The sequence below is a fragment of the Capra hircus genome, chromosome 3 (assembly GCF_001704415.2).
Source record: "Capra hircus breed San Clemente chromosome 3, ASM170441v1, whole genome shotgun sequence".
Taxonomy (NCBI): Eukaryota; Metazoa; Chordata; class Mammalia; order Artiodactyla; family Bovidae; genus Capra; species Capra hircus.
The window spans coordinates 80,111,058-80,132,397 of NC_030810.1; the positions used below are offsets into that span (position 1 = coordinate 80,111,058).

Consider the following 21,340-nt stretch of genomic DNA (forward strand, 5'->3'; position numbering starts at 1 on the left):
CAATATTGTACTGTTTTTTGCCATACATTGACATGAATTAACCATGGGCATACATGTGTCTTCCATCCTGAACCCACCTCCCACCTCTCTCCCCATCCCATTCCTCAGGGTTGTCCCAGTTCACTGGCTTTGAGTGCCCTGTTTCATGCATTGAACTTAGACTGGAGGAAACAGCTTTTAGAAAACAGGTGAAAACGGAATTCACCTGTGCCACTTGGTTGACTGGGTTATGTTGCTTAAGTTCTGAGGAATAAATCTGAGTCTAAACAGTGGTGAATTTTATTCTAGTTAGGGCACTAACTTGGTAATTAACCTAGATGTCCATCAGCAGATGAATGGATAAGAAAGCTGTGGTACATATACACAATGGAGTATTACTCAGCCGTTAAAAAGAATTCTTTTGAATCAGTTCTGATGAGATGGATGAAACTGGAGCCGATTATACAGAGTGAAGTAAGCCAGAAAGAAAAACACCAATACAGTATACTAACACATATATATGGAATTTAGGAAGATGGCAATGACGACCCTGTATGCAAGACAGGGAAAGAGACACAGATGTGTATAATGGACTTTTGGACTCAGAGGGAGAGGGAGAGGGTGGGATGATTTGGGAGAATGACATTCTAACATGTATACTATCATGTAAGAATTGAATCGCCAGTCTATGTCTGATGCAGGATACAGCATGCTTGGAGCTGGTGCATGGGGATGACCCAGAGAGATGTTATGGGGAGGGAGGTGGGAGGGGGGTTCATGTTTGGGAATGCATGTAAGAATTAAAGATTTTAAAATTAAAAAAAAATTTATACAAAATTTCTCTAAATCTAGGTAAACAATATATTACTATGTTAATATATGATATGGAATGAAAGGTACAACTGAAAAATATCTTAGAGATTTTTTAGGATGAGGTCCTCATTTTACAGACTTAAAATAAGGCTCAGGGAAAGTAAGCAACCTAACTTTACAAGTTAGCTTTACAACTTTGCTATGAGTGCTATAATCAGAAATCAGAATGTTTAATTCCCAATTTAAAATATTAATTCTTTATATATCTACTTGTTTCTTCTGAAACCATATGCCACTCAAAATAACCAATAAGATCAAATTTTTCCTACATATAACCAATATGCATTTTTCCCCTGAGTATGTTTCTTGTCACAAATATCTCATCATCTATAACATTCTTTTCCTTTGCATTTGCCATTACCCCTCCTTCCAAAAAGTTCACAACTTTCCCACTCCACTTATATGCCTTTCATATAAATACTGCCTTCCCTAAAAATTCTTGGTGGGCACTAATTCCAGGGAAAAAATTTGAATTGATATTTATATGTATTACCAACAAAAACTGAGATTCTAAGTTCTAAATTTAGACTATATATATATATATATATATTTTTTTTTTTTTTTGCCTAGGCTACTTGCAAATAATTGCAAGTTCAACATTGTCTAAGTCATCACTCTGCTGTCAGCTCAGTAAGACACTATACCCTGAAGTTCAACTGAGATGATAAAGATGAATTAGGATTCTAATCAAAGCAGCTGAGTTAATTTAAAACACATAAGATATTTTCACGAAGTAGACTTGACAATATAGTCGCATACTTTGACAGTGCCTCAGTATGTTACCTATTTATTCTTTTCAGAAAATAAAATATAACATATATAATAAATATATCCCTTCTTCTCATTTATTCCTTACTGATATCAAATCCATTCAAGGTGCTTTTAATATTATGACTGTAGGAATAAACAGTTATCCTTGAAATAAAAATGTATATTCCATATATTTCTCATGAAATTCCCTTAACACTTTGTATTTTGTGTTATAAAATGTAATATAGTAAGAATTAATGCAGTACCAGTTCTGAGTAGTGTCATTCCATTTCAACATAATCATTGAGGATGTGGGAGCTCTACATTTATCTTAAACATTTCTCCCACCAGGAAGCCCATTTAATGAAAAAAAAAAATCTCAATTTTGTTTTCTTCATCAAATTAAATTATAAGCATCCTTTAAAAGCGTGCATATTCTTTCATTCACATTTATCTGATTTTACTCTTTATTTCCTTCTCATTTAAGCTTTTGCTATGCATGCGTTATCACATACAAAGATTTCTTCTTCCAACAATTAATTTCTATTTTGTACTTGATTTCAATTTATGAAGAATGAAAATTTTAGTAGAGAAAAAAGGGAATAAATATTCCTCTGTTATGCATATAACTAGATCCAATCCAGTCTTAACAAATACAATCATACGGTCAATCTTATAATTTAGAAAAGTTAAAGACATGCAAAAAAAAAAAAAACTTTAGTAGAATTGATTTTATATATGATATACCTTTGTTTTTCTTCTATAATTTCATCCTCACCCAAGGATATAAAACTTTTCTTTTAAAGTTTCCAGGACACAGAGTACAAAATTATTAGACTTGCATTGTGTGCTACATAAGTAATCATTCAATATATTTGAGAAATGAAATATCTGTTGAATAAATTTAATTTTTTATACAATAGCAATTAAAATCACCTAAATAAATTATGTTTTACCTTTTCACCTTTAGAGCCCTTGAGACCTCTCACACCATCTGCTCCCTATGGAATAAATTAGAAGAATTAAATGACTATAATATTTTACATTGAAATTAAATAATGTGGAAAAATATAATATTATTTACCTTTACTCCTCGGGGACCAGGGTAGCCAATGGGACCCTGTGGACCAGGAGGGCCCTGTAAAAGACCCAATGCAATTTAAATACGTAATGCACTGAAAGTGCCCCTCACTCACATACTACAGTTTTACCAAGTAATCTCTAAGAAGATGATATTTTTCCACTTTTGGTAAAAATTTATTTGGTAGCTTATCATTTGTATCTAAAGTCAGATATGATGAACAAACATATCATATATTCATGTTAAAGTAAGATAAATGTCATAAATATATGAAGTAATATAAATAATCATATATTAATAATTAATAACCTCTAAGATTGAAAAAAATCTGATGTCCTTGTGTCTATAAAAAAAGCTATAGATTAACCAAAAGGATAAATAATTTCTAACCAAAATTGGCATTAAGTTTATAGCATTTACATCAAGAAAATGATCAAAATTATATATATTCCACAACTGGCTTCATTTTATTACTCTATCTAAAGGAAATAATATACAATAGTAATGCTGACTATTTTAATAAGAATCTAAAATTAGCAACTCTAAATAAAAATGATCTTACCCTGCTACTGTAATCCAAAAGTAGTATTAAGGTTGAATAGCTTTAATTTTGACATTTTATTTAGATATTTTGATAACTGTTTCTCTTTCAATTCCCATCTTATGTAAAGATTATCAGAAAGTAATAAATATAGATCAAACTCAACTGACATAAACATTTTAACAATACTCAGTAGTTCTTGTCCAATTTCATTATTATTATTTATGATCATGTATTCCACATATAATATATTTGCAGAATGTGAGTGTATTTCTGATCATGGGAATTTTTTTTTAACCGAGAATGATAGTCTAATTGATCTAATTAATCAAATTGCCAATACAGAATTAAAAGTTGTATAACTAAGACATATCTTTTTTATTCCCTAAATTAAAAGTAACTTTAGAGCCATGATTTATACCTAAATGTTAGCAAACATTCTTTTGAAAGTAAATACATATTACAGGTGGAGAGTAACTATTTTTCACTACTTATTTTCTAATATTCATACCCCTAAATGATCAAAGAAATATATATATATAAATATGTATCTCATAGAAATGACCAAAGCAAGGCATTTTCTCTGGGAGATAAGGTGACAGAACATTTAAATAATACTTTGTGACATACCAGAGAACCTTTTTCTCCAGACTGGCCTTCTTTTCCAGGATGACCCTACATTTGTCAAAAATATATACTGATGAGATGCAATATTAATGGTAATATATAATATGAAATTGTTTCCTTTTTTCCATAGGTTGAGGTTTTACTCTTTATGTTTTGAATATATTAAATATTTTCCATCACTCTATATAATTTTAAATAATATTGGAAACTAGCATTTGGAAAGAAACATAAGTTTATATTTCATAATTCATAATTTCATAAGTGTAAAATTCACTAATGACATAATGAACTTGAGAGAGAGTTTGGGAAAAGCACATAAAACATGCATATTATTCATGAACAGTTTGACCCCAGTCTCAATTAATCTTAAATAAAAGTGTTTCAGTCTAACTTCTATTTGCATATTGATTAAATAATTATACTCACATCTTTACAAGGCAACTAAGAACATCAATGGGACATTTAAAACACAGCAATGTCATAAACACCAATGGTGTTTTTAATCAAGTTACTGAGAGTTGGTAAATAAAAATGCACAGCTCCACAACAAATCTACTCAATGAAAACAAGCAATAACAGGATGAAAATTTTTATACCTTAGTTCTGAGTAAGTAGTTTCAAGAGTAAAAAAAGAAGCATAAATAACAAAGATTTTCAAATAACAACCATGGATATTACATGATTACATAATTTATTACTATATGATAAGATATAATAAACATTGCTATATTTGTAGAAAAGTAAGGAATCCCTGAACACAGATGAATTTTCATGTAAGGTGTCTGAGGAAACTTACAAAAGATGAGGAATATATCACCTGGACTCTCAAGAAACATGTTCGTTGAAAAGGAAGAGAAGATAGAAAGTATTTTCTATGAAAAGAAAAGGACATAACAAAATGTAAAGCAATAGAAAATGTAGAGCCTACTAAGAAAAAAGTGAGAGGTAGGAAAATATGAGATCCTGGCAGAGAGTGGTCCTAAGACCACAGGGAGCTCTTTAAAGATTTTGCAGTATGGAAACTACATGATTAGATAGAGTTTTAGAGAGATCAATGTTTAATTACTGGCTCAATATGCTTTTATTACTGAATTCATACAATCACTTCTAAAACACATGTAAAATCTATTTATGAAAATGAAATATGGAAAGTTTAATGACCAGGTAACTACTACTTACAGGAGGCCCATCAGCACCAGGAAGTCCTGCAAGCCCTGGTTTTCCTTGTGGACCCTAATCAAATAGAAAAAAAGAATATTTTCTTTAAAAAAAAATAATTTAAAGTCTGACTTTGTACATAGGAATATACTGCTAATAAGATTCTTAACTAGAGTCACCAATCTTTATCTATAAATTGCACACGTCTAAATACTTTTTAACATGTTTTATAGAAAAATGGTATATAAATAGATGAAAATCAAATTTAACATATGTCAAAGACCCATTATTTTTTTATCTAGCTTTTAATCCTGTGTGTCTTTTTAAATTAGCAATTAAATTAGCTGCTAATTAATTTAATTTTTGCATGCCATAATAAATTGCTACTTATAGACTAAAAGAGTATCCCAGGTGACGCTAGTGGTAAAGAATCTGCCTGCCAATGCAGGAGATGTGAGAGACAGTTTCGATCCCTGGATTGGGAAGATCCCTTGGAGAAGGAGATAGCAACCCACTCCAGAACTGTTGCCTGGAGACTCCCATGGTCAGAGGAGCTTGGAGGGCTACAATCCATAGGATCGCAGAGTCAGACAGGAGTGAAGCAGCTTAGCACACATGGATGCACAGAGTAAAAAGAAAAACAATATAGGCCCATATGCAATCATTATATTCATTGATATACACTGATTCACATCACTGAAAAAGCAAATACTGCACATTTCCGTAATGACACTAGTAAGCTCCTATTCACGGGGAACTATACTCAATATGAAAGTGAAAGTCACTCAGTTGTGTCTGACTCTTTGTGATTATATACTCCATGGAATTCTCCAGACCAGAATACCAGAGTGGGCAGCCTTTCTCTTCTCCAGAGGATCTTCCCAACCCACGGATCAAACCGAGGTCTCCCACATTGCAAGCAGATTCTTTCCCAGCTGAACCACAAGTTGGACTATAAAGAAAGTTGAGCACTGAAGAACTGATGCTTTTGAAAAGTGGTGTTGGAGAAGACTCTTGAGAATCCCCTGGATGGCAAGATCAAACCAGTCCATCTTACAGGAAATCAGTCCTGAATATTCATTGGAAGGACTGATGCTGAAGCCAAACTCCAATACTTTGGCCACCTGATGTGAAGAATTGACTCATTGGGAAAGCCCCTGATGCTGGGAAAGATTGAAGGAGGGAAGAGAAGGGGATGACAGAGGATGAGATGTTTGGATGGCATCACCAACTCAATGGACATGAGTTTGAGCAAGCTCCAGGAGCTGGTGATGGACAGGGAAGCCTGGCATGCTGCAGTTCATGGGGTCACAAGGAGTTGGACATGACTGAGTGACTGAACTGAACTGATACTCAGTATCCCTTGATAAACTATAATGGAAAAAACATGACAAAGAATGTATATGTGTGTGTAACTGAATCACTTTGTTGTACAGCAGAAATTAACACAACATTGTAAATCAGCTATATTTCAACAAAATAATTTTTTTAAAGTGCCAGTTCAAATAATTACACAGTAACATTGATTAAACATCAGTAATAATTAACATAAGAAATATGTTATAGATTATGTTACTCATAAGACATAGAAGTATACTATTTTGATGTAGAAAGGACATAATCTAATACACAAATAACAAATAATAACAAATTAACTATTCATACATTAATCTGTGTTTAATCACAAAGGATTTCAGATATCATTTAATTTGATCCCTGGTTAGGTTGGAACAAGCTAAAAGAAAGATTATTGCAAGCAGACCCTTCACTGGGAGAAAAACTGGCTTTCTACTTAGAATAATTACCTTTATCAAGTCTTTAGAGCTCAAGCCATTTCTGCTTGCTCATGATTAGTCGCAATTTAGAAACAATTAAAAGAGCAAGGATACATCAGCAAGTCTAGATGCTGGATGTAAAAGGAGTTTTCCATTCTCAAACAGTATTTAAGAAAAGCATTGTATTCATGTATATGGATAGTACAGAGTTTAACAAGGAAGCCTCATTTAAATCACTATGGAACAACAACAACAAAAAATAACCTATAAATAATCTGGACTTTATAACTGAATTTAATTGCATCTCATTTTTATAGGATTTAAAGGTTTCAATACTCTTCACCAATGTGCAAAGTCATATACAGTCAAGTAATCTAATATTATAAAATAACTGCTATAAAATCCTGATTCTTTTATGACAGTGTTTTACCTTTCACTTAAATCATTTTTTGCAGTACAATATACTTATTTCTTCAAAGCAAAATGTAGAATACAAAGGCAAAACTATTTCCATAATTATTATTTCCAGCAGACATGATATTTCTATGACAATGACCTTGTGTATAATACTATGTTATTTTTGGTTGTTGTTGTTGCTATATATTTAAGTGTAGATTAGAAATACTAAAAGTCTTGTACTATAAGATTTTTTTAAATCAAGTTAAAATCGATCCATTTCTTTTAAAATGGAAGCTCTATGACAGTACAGTATTTTGTCTGCTTTCTTAACTTCTTGTTATTTCCATAAAGAAATGGCAATACATTTAAATGAATGAATGCTATACTTTGGGGAGTTTAATAAAATAGTTAAAATTTGTTGTGCTCCTATGTACTATATTAAGCAATATATGATATATATGATATATATTTATATGTATACTATCCATCTTAATTCTCAAGCAATGTCATGAAATTTCATCATCTAAGATTTTGAGTAATTAACCAATGCTAATATATCACAGAGTTGCAATATAAATGAATTCAGATCTTTAGCCATATTTTCAAAGTGTTTGCCTTTAACTAATATTTGTTTACTTTGCCAACTAAGGTCCGTCTAGTCAAGGCTATGGTTTTTCCTGTGGTCATGTATGGATGTGAGAGTTGGACTGTGAAGAAGGCACAATGCCAAAGAATTGATGCTTTTGAACTGTGGTGTTGGAGAAGACTCTTGAGGGTCCCTTGGACTGCAAGGAGATCCAACCAGTCCATTCTGAAGGAGATCAACCCTGGGATTTCTTTGGAAGGAATGATGCTAAAGCTGAAGCTCCAGTATTTCGGCCACCTCATGCAAAGAGTTGACTCATTGGAAAAGACTCTGATGCTGGGAAGGATTGGGGGCAGGAGGAGAAGGGGACGATAGAGGATGAGATGGCTGGATGGCATCACCGACTCGATGGACGTGAGTCTGAGTGAACTCCAGGAGTTGGTGATGGACAGCGAGGCCTGGGGTGCTGCGATTCATGGGGTCGCAAAGAGTTGGACACAACTGAGCAACTGAACTGAACTATTTGTTTTGTGTCTTGCTATTTCTTTTTTAGCTCACAGAGTTATACAATATCATTTGTTTTCTGTAAAGCAATTAATATGAGTGAAGGAAATTCTGAGAGCATAAATTAAATCACAGGACATAAAAGTATATTTAAGTTATTGCATGTCAGAAAAGCAATATAGTGGTCATCTTGTTTGGTTAATTAACAATGTTATAAAATATTTTATCCCAAATATAATAAAAGTACAGGCAACAATAACATGATAAAAATGTTATTGGAATTAAAAACATATGACATTTCTTAAGTTATATTTAACTGTGAGATTTAACTGTGGGTTGCACAATCTGATTAAAAACATTATTCACCAAGTTTTGAAAGACAAGGCTCTTGAGCCAGAATAAACAGAACACAAATCTAAAATAAAATATATACCATAGATGCAAAATAAATAAAACACATTTCTTTCATGTTCTTTCTCCTTTTGATAGAAAGAGACTGTCTTTGAACTCAAGAGCTGGATATGTTCAAAGCAGAAAAAGAAGCAGGTTATGCTTAATGATAGCTCTCTTCCTACCACAAGAAGGACAGTGAAGCAGATCCTATATTTTACCTGTTTCTCAACATAGTGAATTCAGATACACGAACTTTCCTTAAAAGCAAATTCTTCCTCTAAGACTCCAGTGCAGGGATGATATTATTATAGAAAATTTAATAAGCACATGCCTCAAGTACAATTTATTACAAACATAATATGGTTATGATGAGTTAATCTAAGATATGATAAGAGTGGTCCAGATTAAAATCTCTGATCTAAAGCACCTTCGGTGCCTAATATTTTAAATAAATCAACTATTTCCAGTAGCCCGCTAATACTGTAATCATATAGAAAGCACACAAAAAAAAGCACTTTAGAGACCACTTAAGTTTGATATGAAAATAAAGAAGGGCAAAGGCTAAACAAGAGACAGCTTTACAGATGGACATCATCACATGGTCAATATTGAAATCAAATTGATTTCATTTCTTTATAGCTGAAGATGGAGAAACTGTATACAGTCAGCAAAAATAAGACCCGGAGCTGACTGTGGCTCAGATCATCAGCTTCTCATAGTAAAATTCAGGCTTAAACTAAAGAAGACTGGGAAAAACACTAAGCCAGCCAGTTATGCCTTGAATCAAATCTTGTGTGAATTCTCAGTAGAGGTAATGAATAGATTCAATGGACTAAATATAGATAACACTGACCTGAAGAACTATGGACAGCAGTCTTTAATATTATACAGGAGGTGGTGAACAAAACTATACCAAAGAAAAAGAAAGCAAGAGGCAAAGTGTTTATCTGAAGAGGCTTTACAAATAGCAAAAGAATGAAGACAAATGAAAAGCAGGCAAGAGAGGGAAAGGTACATCCAATTAAATGCAGATTCAAAGAATAGCTAGAAGAGACAAGAAGGCCTTCTTCAATGAACAGTGCATAAAACTGGAATAAAAGAACAAAATGGGAAAGACTAGAGATCTCTTCAGGAAAATTGGAAACATCAAGGGAGCATTCTGCCCAAACATGAACACAATAAATGATAAAAATGGTAGAGACCTAGTAGATGTTGAAGAGATCAAGAAGAGATGGAAAGAATACACAGAAGAACTGTATTTAAAAAATCTTAATGAACTGAATTATTATGACGGTGTGGTTAGTCACCCAGAACCAGACATTCTGGAGTCTGAAGTCTAGAGGGCCTTAAGAAGCATTGCTTTAATAAAGCTAGTGCATGCGATGAAATTCCAGCAGAACTATTCAAATTCCTAAAGGAGGATGCCATTAAGTCAGGAAATCTGGAAAATCCAGCAGTGGCCACAGGACTAGAAAAGGTCAATCCTCATCCCAGTTCTCAACAAGGGTAGCACCAAAGAATGTGCTAACCATCGAATAATTATAGACATCTCCCATGCTAGTGAGGTCATGCTTAAAATCCGATATGCTAGGCTTCAGCAGTATATGAACCAAGAACTTCCAGATGTCCAACCTGTGTTTAGAAAAGGAAGAGAAATAAGAGATAAAATTGTGAAAATTTGCTGGATTATAGAGAAAGCAAAGGAACTTCAGAAAAACATCTATCTCTGTTTCTTCAACTATGATCAAGCCTTTGACTATGTGGATCATGACAGACTGTGGAAAGCTCTTAGAGAGATGGGAATACCAGACCATCTTACCAGCCTCCTCAGGAACCTGTATGTGGGTCAAGAAGCAACAGTTAGAACCATGTATGGAACAAGTGATTGGTTCAAGGTAGAGAGAGGAGTACAACAGGGCTGTCTGCTGTAACCCTGTTTTTTAAACCTATATGCTGAGAACATCATGAGAAATGCCAGGCTGGATGTTACAAGCTGGAACCAAGGTAGGCAGGAGAAACATCAATAACGTCAGATATGCAGATGACACCACCCTTATGGCAGAAAGTGAAGAGGAACTAAAAAGCCTCTTGATGAAAGTGAAAGAGGAGAGTGAAAAAGTTGGCTTAAAGCTTAACATTCAGAAAACGAAGATCATGGCATCGGTCCCATTACTTCATGGGAAATAGATAGGGAAAAAGTGGAAACAGCGTCAGACTTTATTTTTTTGGGCTCCAAAATCACTGCAGATGGTGACTGCAGCCATGAAATTAAAAGACGCTTATTCCTTGGAAGAAAAGTTATGACCAACCTAGACAGCAAGTTGAAAAGCAGAGACATTACTTTGCCAACAAATATCCATTTAGTCAAGGCTATGGTTGTGAGAGTTGGACTGTGAAGAAAGCTGAGCACAAAGAATTGATGCTTTTGAACTGTGGTGTTGGAAAAGACTCTTGAGAGTCCCTTGGACTGCAAGGCGATCCAACCAGTCCATTCCAAAGGGGATCAGCCCTGGGATTTCTTTGGAAGGAATGATGCTAAAGCTGAAACTCCAGTACTCTGGCCACCTCATGCGAAGAGTTGACTCATTGGAAAAGACTCTGATTCTGGGAGAAATTGAGGGCGGGAGGAAAAGAGGACGACAGAGGATGAGATGGCTGGATGGCATCACTGACTCGATGGATGTGAGTTTGAATGAACTCCAGGAGATGGTGATGGACAGGGAGGCCTGGCGTGCTGCGATTCATGGGGTCGCAAAGAGTAGGACATGACTGAGCGACTGAACTGAACTGAACTGAACTGAGTGACAGATTTCCCCTTTTTGTGCTTCAAAATCACAGCAGATTGTGACCTCAGCCATGAAATCAGAAGACAATTGCTTCTTGGCAGGAAAGCAATGACAAACCTAGACAGTGTTGAAAGCAGAGATATTACTCTGCAGACATGGTCCGTGTATTCAAGGCTATGGTCTTCCCTATTGTCATGTATGGATGTGAGAACAGGACCGTAAAGGAGGTGGAACACCAAAGAATCGATGCCTTTGAATTGTGGTGCTGGAGAGGACTTCTCAAAGTCCCTTGGACTGCAAGGAGATCAGATCAGTTCAGTTCAATTCAGTCGCTCAGTCCTGTCCAAATCTTTGCAATCCCATGGACTGCAGTACACCGGGCCTCCCTGTCCATCACCAACTCCTGGAATTTACTCAAATTCATGTCGATTGAGTCAGTGATGCCATCCAACCACCTCATCCTTTGTCATCCCCTTCTCCCGCCTTCAATCTTTCCCAGCATCAGGGTCTTTTACAATAAGTCAGTTCTTCTCATCAGGTGGCCAAAGTATTGGAGTTTCAGCTTCAACATCAGTCCTTCCAATGAATATACAGGACTGATTTCCTTTAGGATGGACTGGTTGGATCTCCTTGCAGTCCAAGGGACTCTCAAGAGTCTTCTCCAAATCATAGTTCAAAAGCATCAATTCTTTGGCGCTCAGCTTTCTTTACAGTCCAACTCTCACATCCATACATGATGACTGGAAAAACCATAGCCTTGACTAGACAGACCTTTGTTGGTAAAGTAATGTCTCTGCTTTTGAACATGCTATCTAGGTTGGTCATAACTTTTCTCCCAAGGAGTAAGCGTCTTTTAATTTCATGGCTGCATTCACCACCCGCAGTGATTTTGGAGCCCCAAAACGTAAAGATCAGATCAGTCAGTACTAAAGGAGATTAATCCTGAATATTCACTCTGATCCTAATGCTGAAGCTCCAGTATTTTGGTCATGTGACGTGAACAGATGACTCATTGGAAAAGTCCCTGCTGCTGGGAAAGATTGAGGGCAGAAGGAGAAGAAGGTGTCAGAGGAGGAGATGGCCAGATGGCATCACCAATGCAGTAAACATGAACTTGGCAAACTCTGGGAGATGGTGAGGGAGAGGGAGGCCTGGTGTGTTGCAGTCCATGGGGTTGCAAAGAGTAGGACACGACAGAGTGACTGAACAGCAACAAGTTTTATATGCTAATTCTTAATATTAATAATAAGTAACTCAGCTAGAATGTTACCAAAGGACTTGAATATATATATATATATTTATTTATATTTATATTTCACCAAAGAATATATGTTGCTATTGTTGCTTAGTTGCTAAGTTACTTCTGACTCTTTTGCAACCCCTTGGACTGGACCCTCTTCCAGGCTCCTCTGTCCATGGGATTTCCCAGGCAAGAATACTAGAGTGGGTTGCCATTTCCTTCTTCAGGGGATCTTCCTGACTGAGGGACTGAACCTGTGTTTCCTGCATTGCAGGCAGATTCTTTACTGCTGGGCCACCAGGGAAGACCAAAGAATATATAGAAAAGGTCAAAAAGCATATAAAAATAAGCCCAATATCAATAGTGATTAGGGAAATGCCAATTAATACTGCAATAAGGTACCATTTCACACCAACAAAAATAACCATAATTAAAGAGAGAAACAAAGTTAGTACAGCTGAGCATGTGGAAAAACAAGTTCAGTTCAGTTCTGGTCAGTTGCTCAGTTGCATCCAATTCTTTATGACCCTATGGACTGCATCATACCAGGCCTCCCTGTACATCACCAACTTCTGGAGTTTACTCAAACTCATGTCCATTGAATTGATGATGCCATCCAACCATCTCATCCTCTGTCGTCCCCTTCTCCTCCTGCCTTCAATCTTTCCCAGCATCTGGGTCTTTTCAAGTGAGTCAGCTCTTCACATCAGGTGGCCAAAATATTGGAGTTTCCTCTTCAAAATCAGTCCTTCCAATGAATATTCAAGACTGATTTCTTTTATGATGGACTGGGTGGATCTCCTTGCAATCCAAGGGACTCTCAAGAGTCTTCTCCAACACCACAGTTCAAAAGCATCAATTCTTCAGTGCTTAGCTTTCTTTATAGTCCAACTCACATCCATATATGACCACTGGAAAAACCATGGCCTTGACTAGATGGACCTTTGGTGGCAAAGAAATGTCTCTGCTTTTGAATATGCTATCTAGGTTGGTCATAACTTTCCTTCCAAGGAGTAAATGTCTTTTAATTTCATGGCTGCAGTCACCATCTGCAGTGATTTTGGAGCCCCCCAAAATAAAGTCTGACACCGTTTCCACTGTTTCCCCATCTATTTCCCATGAAGTGATGGGACCAGTTGCCATGATCTTTGTTTTCTGAATGTTGAACCTTAAGCCGACTTTTTCACTCTCCACTTTCACTTTCATCAAGAGGCTCTTTAGTTCTTCTTCACTTTCTGCCATAAAGATGGTGACATCTGCATATCTGAAGTTATTGCTATTTATCCCTGCAATCTTGATTCCAGCTTGTGCTTCATACAGCCCAGTGTTTCTCATGATGTTCTCCACATATAAGTTAATTAAGCACAGTGACAATATGTAGCCTTGACATACTCCTTTTCCTATTTAGAACCAGTCTGTTACTCCATGTCTAGTTCTAACTGTTGCTTCTTGACCTGCATATAGGTTTCTCAAGAGGCAGGTCAGGTGGTCTGGTATTCCCATCTCTTTCAGAATTTTCCACAGTTTATTGTGAGCCACGCAGTCAAAGGCTTTGGCATAGTCAGTAAAGGAGAAATAGGTGTTTTTCTAGAACTCTCTTGCTTTTTTGATGATCCAGCGGATGTTGGCAATTTGATCTCTGGTTCCTCTGCCTTTTCTAAAACCAGCTTGAACATCTGGAAGTTCACAGTTGATGTACTGTTGAAGGCTGGCTTGGAGAATTTTGAGTATTACTTTACTAGCACATGCAATGGTGGCTCAGACAGTAAAGCGTCTGTCTACAATGCAGGAGACCAGGGTTTGAGCCCTGGGTTGGGAAGAATCTCCTGGAGAAGGAAATGGTGATCCACTCCAGTACTATTGCCTGGAAAATCCCATGAACAGAGGAGCCTGGTAGGATACAGTCTATGGGTTGCAAAGAGTCAGACATGTCTAACCGACTTCACTTTGGGCTTCCCTGGTGGCTCAGAGGGTAAAGCATCTGTTCGCAATGCGGGAGACTCGGGTTCAATCCCTGGGTTGGGAAGATCCCCTGGAGAAGGCAATGGCAACCCACTCCAGCACTCTTGCCTGGAAAATCCCATGGACAGAGGAGCCTGGCAGGCTATAGTCCATGGGGTTGGAAAGAGTTGGACATGACTGAGCAACTTCACTTACTAGCGTGTGAGATGAGTGCAATTGTGTGGTATTTTAAGCATTCTTTGGCTTGTCTTTCTTAGGGATTGGAATGAAAACTGAAATCCTCATAAATTTTGAGGAAGGAAGTATGGTACAACTACTTTGAAACACAATCTTGAAACTTCTTAAAGTGTTAAACATGAATTTATCATATACCCAGCAGTTCCACTTCTAACTATCTAACAAAAATAATTTTTAAAATGTCTACACAAATATCTTTGTACAAATATTCAAAGCAGCACTATTCGTAATAGCTGAAAAGTGTACATAACTCATTTCTCTCAACTGCTGAATAAGTAAACAAAATATTCAATCAAAGGAATACCGTTTGGCAACAAAAAGAAGTGAAGTACTGATATATGCTACCATATGGATAAAACTCAAAAACATTATTTCAAATAAAAGAAACCAGACACAAATGTCACATACTATATTTATTCATATGATTAAATTCAAAAGTTAATTTCATTCATATATTTTGTTCACATAAGATGGTCAGAAAAGGTATATGTATAAAGATACAAAGCAGACCAATTGTTGTGTAGGTTTGTGGGTGGACTCAGGAGTAGAAATTGATGCAAGCTTTCTTTCTGGGCTGGTATAAATATTTTAAAAATGTGATTGTGGCAAAGTTCTATAAATTTCCTAAAAATGATTGACAGACTTAAAGAGAGTATATTTTATGGTATGAAATTAGCCCCAATAAAGTTGGTAATTTAAAAAATCACATATTTATAGAAATCAGCAAAAATAAGAAAAAAATCATATAAGAACAGGTAACACTTTGCTGTAACTATAGGGAATAGAAAATACTACTTAAAGAAACTGACAAGGGAGAACTCTTGCTTTGATCTAGACTGCGTTTTAACAAGAACATCATTTGCCATTTTTCCATGAAAAATGGTGGCAATGATAACGTCACAATTTTCCCTTAATTAGATCTTGTTAAAAGCCCTTTGTCACAGGCAAACCTAATCACATGTTTTAAATAACGAGAAATGAAAGAAGAACCAAAATAAAGAGAAAGCACTCACTCATATCAGTACATTAATGAAATTAATATAGCTGAGAATGTCATATTAGGAAGCTATCCAAATGGAAACTCTGTGAAATGTTATCATTTACAATTCAGAGACAAATGAATGGCTTCTGCTCACCCGTATGCTCATGATTTAAATCCAGATTAATTCCTTATATGCTAAGCCATTTAAATATCAAAAGCAAAAGGCAGGCCTTACTCCTCCTTAAGACTGACAACGCAAGCTCATTTACCAGACATTACTAGGACAACAGATGAACTTACTTTTTCACCGGGAGGACCAATTGGACCTTGTGGACCAGGAAGACCCTATTTTAAAAGAATTTATTTCATAAGTCAAGTATCACATCATAAGAACGCACTTTTATGATTAGCACTCTATATTACATGCAATGACCTATGAGTATCTATATCACCCACATTCTCCAGAAGATTTTACAACACTGTGTAGTTTTATACAAGCTACTCTTTTAGCAATGGAACTGTAATGTGATCCTATTCAGAACCCTCCTGCAGGTATCCTGGCATTCCATGAACACTGAATGACTCATTTTACTCTTGGAAGAAAGAAAAGCTGCTACAAATTTGTTCAAAAGTTTTTTAAAGGAATAAAATAGAATGAGCTTTGTACATTGATACATAAACTCTCAGCCCTAAATAGAAAATTTTGAGGCTGTCAATTTTCTTGTATAAAGGTACCGTCTTCCCCGATTACCTTAACAAAAGCTGTGATGGCTTAGACTTACTTGAGGTCCTGGGTTTCCCTGCTGACCAGGAGGACCCGGCTCCCCTTGAGGACCCTGATATAGGAAAATGGAAAAGAGTCTTTAACAGAACTATTTCACATGATAGCTTTTGTCTTTTGGATTGAAAAATAGTCCCCATATCATGTTTCCCTTTAGAGAATCTGGAAAATCTTGCAAAATATTAATGCTAGCAAAAGAATTTGGCAAAACATTGTAAGAAAACTTAATTTTAGATTTAGCAACAAAAATGGTTTGCTAGTATTTAGATTACAGAAATGAGTTACTTTATGGATATCTTGTACATACCATGTTCCCTTTTGGTCCTGGGGGGCCATCCACACCTGCTATGCCCTTCAATAAAGAAAAAATATACATGAGTGTATACGAGTTCAGATGCTACAATAGAAAATATAAAAAGCTAACCTAATAGCATGATACCCAGTAACCTAGGGTAACTAAAAGTCATTTTAGAACTCAAAGGAAATGAGAGAAAAAGCAAGGTCTATACTCTCCTCTCCATGTCCATGGAGACATCCTGGCAGTATTTTCTACTGTGTGTTGGGAAAAACAATAAAATACATAAACTACAAGGAAGAAAAAAGAAAGAAGCAGGTGGAGTGAGTACACTCAGTTAAATTGATAGGCAGCATCATTAGGTCTTAGATTATAATAGTGAAACTTTGGCTGCCTACTGAAAGCTTTAACAGCTTTCGGACTTTAAGACTCTGGCAATAAGCTTTCCCTAGAACATTTTGAATGTTTTCAGCAATACATACAGGCTGTCCAATAGGTCCTGGAGTTCCTCTTGGTCCTAGCAAACCTCGTGGACCCTAGGAGTAAAAAAGAAACAGATTATTTAAAAAAAAAAAAGCCTTCAAAACATGCTTTGTCTTTTAAATAAATACATTTTAATGTAATGTTTTGATTAAAATATTTATTCATCCTCTTTTAACACACCAAAAGGGGCATTTAAAATAGCATTTTTTGTGACACAATTTCCTAGTGTTTATATTGAGCGAAAGCCAAAATGGATGAGTGAGTCTTTAATATAGAAACTGTATCTTTGAGTCTATGGAATTACATATGAATCACTTATGAAACTTTCAATATAGGAAATATTTTAAAGCTTTAAGCAAGTAACTTTTGTGCCATTTTCCAATTTGAAGAGCAACACTGAATCTTTTTAAATCTTATATTTCAAACAGACTACACAAAGAGTCTTGATTCTCAGTTTTTTTACATTTAGGTAAATTCAATCTTGAGAGAATATTCTACTGAGAGAAAGAAACAGCTGGATGACTATATTAGGAAGATTAGAAACCACTTTCATGAATTTTAAAATTATTATGATTTAAGCAATCATTTTCTTCTCTTTTTCCCTTTCTCCATTTTTCCCTCCTTCAAAAAAGTCAACAGTGTGGTTTACTGTTATATTCTTGAGTGACTGAGGAGCCTGGTGGGCTATAGTCCAAGGAGTTGCAAAGAGTTGGACACAACTGAGCAACTAACACATACAAACACACTGTGCCTTTGAATTGACAGGTCCTTGGAAGAAAAGTTATGACCAACCTCGATAGTATATTCAAAAGCAGAGACACTACTTTGCCGACTAAGGTCCGTCTAGTCAAGGCTATGGTTTTTCCTGTGGTCATGTATGGATGTGAGAGTTGGACTGTAAAGAAGGCTGAGCGCTGAAGAACTGATGCTTTTGAACTGTGGTGTTGGAGAAGACTGTTGAGAGTCCCTTGGACTGCAAGGAGATCCAACCAGTCCATTCTGAAGGAGATCAGCCCTGGGATTTCTTTGGAAGGAATGATGCTAAAGCTGAATCTCCAGTACTTTGGCCACCTCATGCGAAGAGTTGACTCATTGGAAAAGACTCTGATGCTGAGAGTGATTTGGGGCAGGAGGAGAAGGGGACGACAGAGGATGAGATGGCTGGATGGCATCACGGACTCAATGGACGTGAGTCTGAGTGAACTCCGGGAGATGGTGATGGACAGGGAGGCCTGGAGTGCTGCGATTCATGGGGTCGCAAACAGTCGGACATGACTGAGTGACTGAACTGAACTGAACTGATAATGTGGCAAACTAGCAGTAAAACTAGGAGGTCTGCTTCTAGTGTTGATCTTTGATGGACTAGGTTTGAGTAAACCTTTCCAAATCATTTCTAAAATTCAAAGGAAAAAAGGATATAATTTAATAAATTTTATAGTTATATTTGATATATACTAAGCACTTCATTTTTGGTAGTAGGAGTAGCAAGCACCTCATTTTTTGTAACCAGTAACACTAGTTTATCCTAAACAAATAAAAAATTCTAGAGATATTGAAATAAAAAATGGAAAAAAAAATAAAACAAAAAAAACTAGATAAGGGTTTTTGGATGGCAAGTTGTTGTTTAGTCTCTCAGTTCAGATCAGTTCAGTCGCTCAGTCATGTCCGACCGTTTGTGACCCCATGAATTGCAGCACGCTAGGCCTCCCTGTCCATCACCAGCTCCCGGAGTTCACTCAGACTCATGTCCATCGAGTCAGTGATGCCATCCAGCCATCTCATCCTCTGTCGTCCCCTTCTCCTCCTGCCCCCAATCCTCCCAGCATTAGAGCCTTTTCCAATGACCAAAGCACTGGAGTTTCAGCTTTGGCATCATTCCTTCCAAAGAAATCCCAGGGCTGATCTCCTTCAGAATGGACTGGTTGGACCTCCTTTCGTCCAAGGGACTCTCAACAGTCTTCTCCAACACCACAGTTCAAAAGCATCAATTATTTGAAGCTCAGCTTTCTTCACAGTCCAACTTTCACGTACATACATGACCACTGGAAAAACCATAGCCTTGACTAGACGGACGTTTGTTGGCAAAGTAATGTCAAAATGTTTTTCAACATGCTATCTAGGTTAGTCATAACTTTTCTTCCAAGGAATGAGTGTCTTTAATTTCATGGCTGCAGTCACCATCTGCAGTGATTTTGGAGCCCCCCAAAATAAAATCTGACACTGTTTCCACTGTTTCCCCAGCTATTTCACACGAAATGATAGGACCAGATGCCATGATCTTCGTTTTCTTAATGTTGAGCTTTAAGCCAAATTTTTCACTCTCCACTTTCACTTTCATCAAGAGGCTTTTTAGTTCCTCTTCACTTTCTGTCATATGGGTGGTGTCATCTGCATATCTGAGGTTATTGATATTTCTCCGGCGATTTTGATTCCAGCTTATGCTTCTTCCAGCCCAGCGTTTCTCATGATGTACTCTGCATAGAAGTTAAATAAGCAGGGTGACAATATACAGCCTTGACGTACTCCTTTTCCTATTTGGAACCAGTCTGTTGGTCCATGTTTAGTTCTAACTGTTGCTTCCTGACCTGCATACAGGTTTCTCAAGAGGCAGGTCAGGTGGTCTGGTATTCCCATCTCTCTCAGAATTTTCCAGTTTGTTGTGATCCACACAGTCAAAGGCTTTGGCATAGTCAATAAAGAAGAAATAGATGTTATTCTGGAACTCTCTTGCTTTTTCCATGATCCAGCGGATGTTGGCAAGTTGATCTCTGGTTCCTCTGCCTTTTCTAAAACCAGCTTGAACATCTGGAAGCTCACGGTTCACGTATTGCTGAAGCCTGGCTTAGAGAATTTTGAGCATTACTTTACTAGTGTGTGAGATGAGTACAATTGTGTGGTAGTTTGAGCATTCTTTGGCATTGCCTTTCTTTGGGATTGGAATGAAAACTGACCTTTTCCAGTCCTGTGGCCACTGCTGAGTTTTCCAAATTTGCTGGCATATTGTGTGGAGTACTTTCACAGTATCATGTTTCAGGATTTGAAATAGCTCAACTGGAATTCCATCACCTCCACTAGCTTCGTTCGTAGTGATGCTTTCTAAGGCCCACTTAACTTCACATTCCAGGATGTCTGGCTCTAGGTAAGTGACCACACCATCATTATTATCTTGGTCATGAAGATCTTTTTTGTACAGTTCTGTGTATTCTTGCCACCTCTTAATATCTTCTGCTTCTGTTAGGTTCATACCATTTCTGTTCTTTATCAAGCCCATCATTGCATGAAATGTTCCCTTGGTATCTCTAATTTTCTTGAAGAGATCTCTAGTCTTTCCCATTCTGTTCTTTTCCTCTATTTCTTTGCATTCATCACTGAGGAAGGCATTCTTATCTCTTCTTGCTATTCTTCGGAACTCTGCATTCACATGCTTATATCTTTCCTTTTCTCCTTTGCTTTTCACTTCTGTTCTTTTCACAGCTATTTGTAAGGCCTCCCCAGATAGCCATTTTCTTTTTTGCATTTCTTTTCCATGGGGATGGTCTTGATCCCTGTCTCCTGTACGTCATGAAACTCAGTCCATAGTTCATCAGACACTCTATCAGATCTAGTCCTTTAAATCTATTTCTCACTTCCACTGTATAATCATAAGGGATTTGATTTAGGTCATACCTGAATGGTCTAGTGGTTTTCCCTACGTTCTTCAATTTAAGTCTGAATTTGGCAATAAGGAGGGCATCAGAGGGCACAATTTTGCAAGGAGGCATCAGCATCAGAGGGCAGACACACTGAAACCATAATCACAGAAAACTAGTCAATCTAATCACACTAGGACCACAGCCTTGTCTAACTCAATGAAACTAAGCCATGCTGTGTGGGGCCACCCAAGACGGGCGGGTCATGGTGGAGAGGTC

At 36.6% G+C, this 21,340-nt stretch overlaps 1 protein-coding gene across 2 annotated transcripts in view; it reads right to left on the reverse strand.

Moving 5' to 3' along the window:
• The window catches only part of COL11A1 (collagen type XI alpha 1 chain), a 229,950-nt gene that overhangs the window by 114,277 nt on the left and 94,333 nt on the right, over nucleotides 1–21,340 (reverse strand). For both annotated transcript variants that reach the window (XM_005678025.3, XM_018045833.1), the window contains exons 21-28: nucleotides 17,432–17,485; nucleotides 16,962–17,006; nucleotides 16,656–16,709; nucleotides 16,174–16,218; nucleotides 5,031–5,084; nucleotides 3,855–3,899; nucleotides 2,687–2,740; nucleotides 2,559–2,603 (exon numbers count right to left, since the gene is read on the reverse strand). In XM_005678025.3, coding sequence (XP_005678082.2) covers nucleotides 2,559–2,603; nucleotides 2,687–2,740; nucleotides 3,855–3,899; nucleotides 5,031–5,084; nucleotides 16,174–16,218; nucleotides 16,656–16,709; nucleotides 16,962–17,006; nucleotides 17,432–17,485 — 396 coding nt within the window. The remainder of the gene's footprint in view (nucleotides 1–2,558; nucleotides 2,604–2,686; nucleotides 2,741–3,854; nucleotides 3,900–5,030; nucleotides 5,085–16,173; nucleotides 16,219–16,655; nucleotides 16,710–16,961; nucleotides 17,007–17,431; nucleotides 17,486–21,340) is intronic.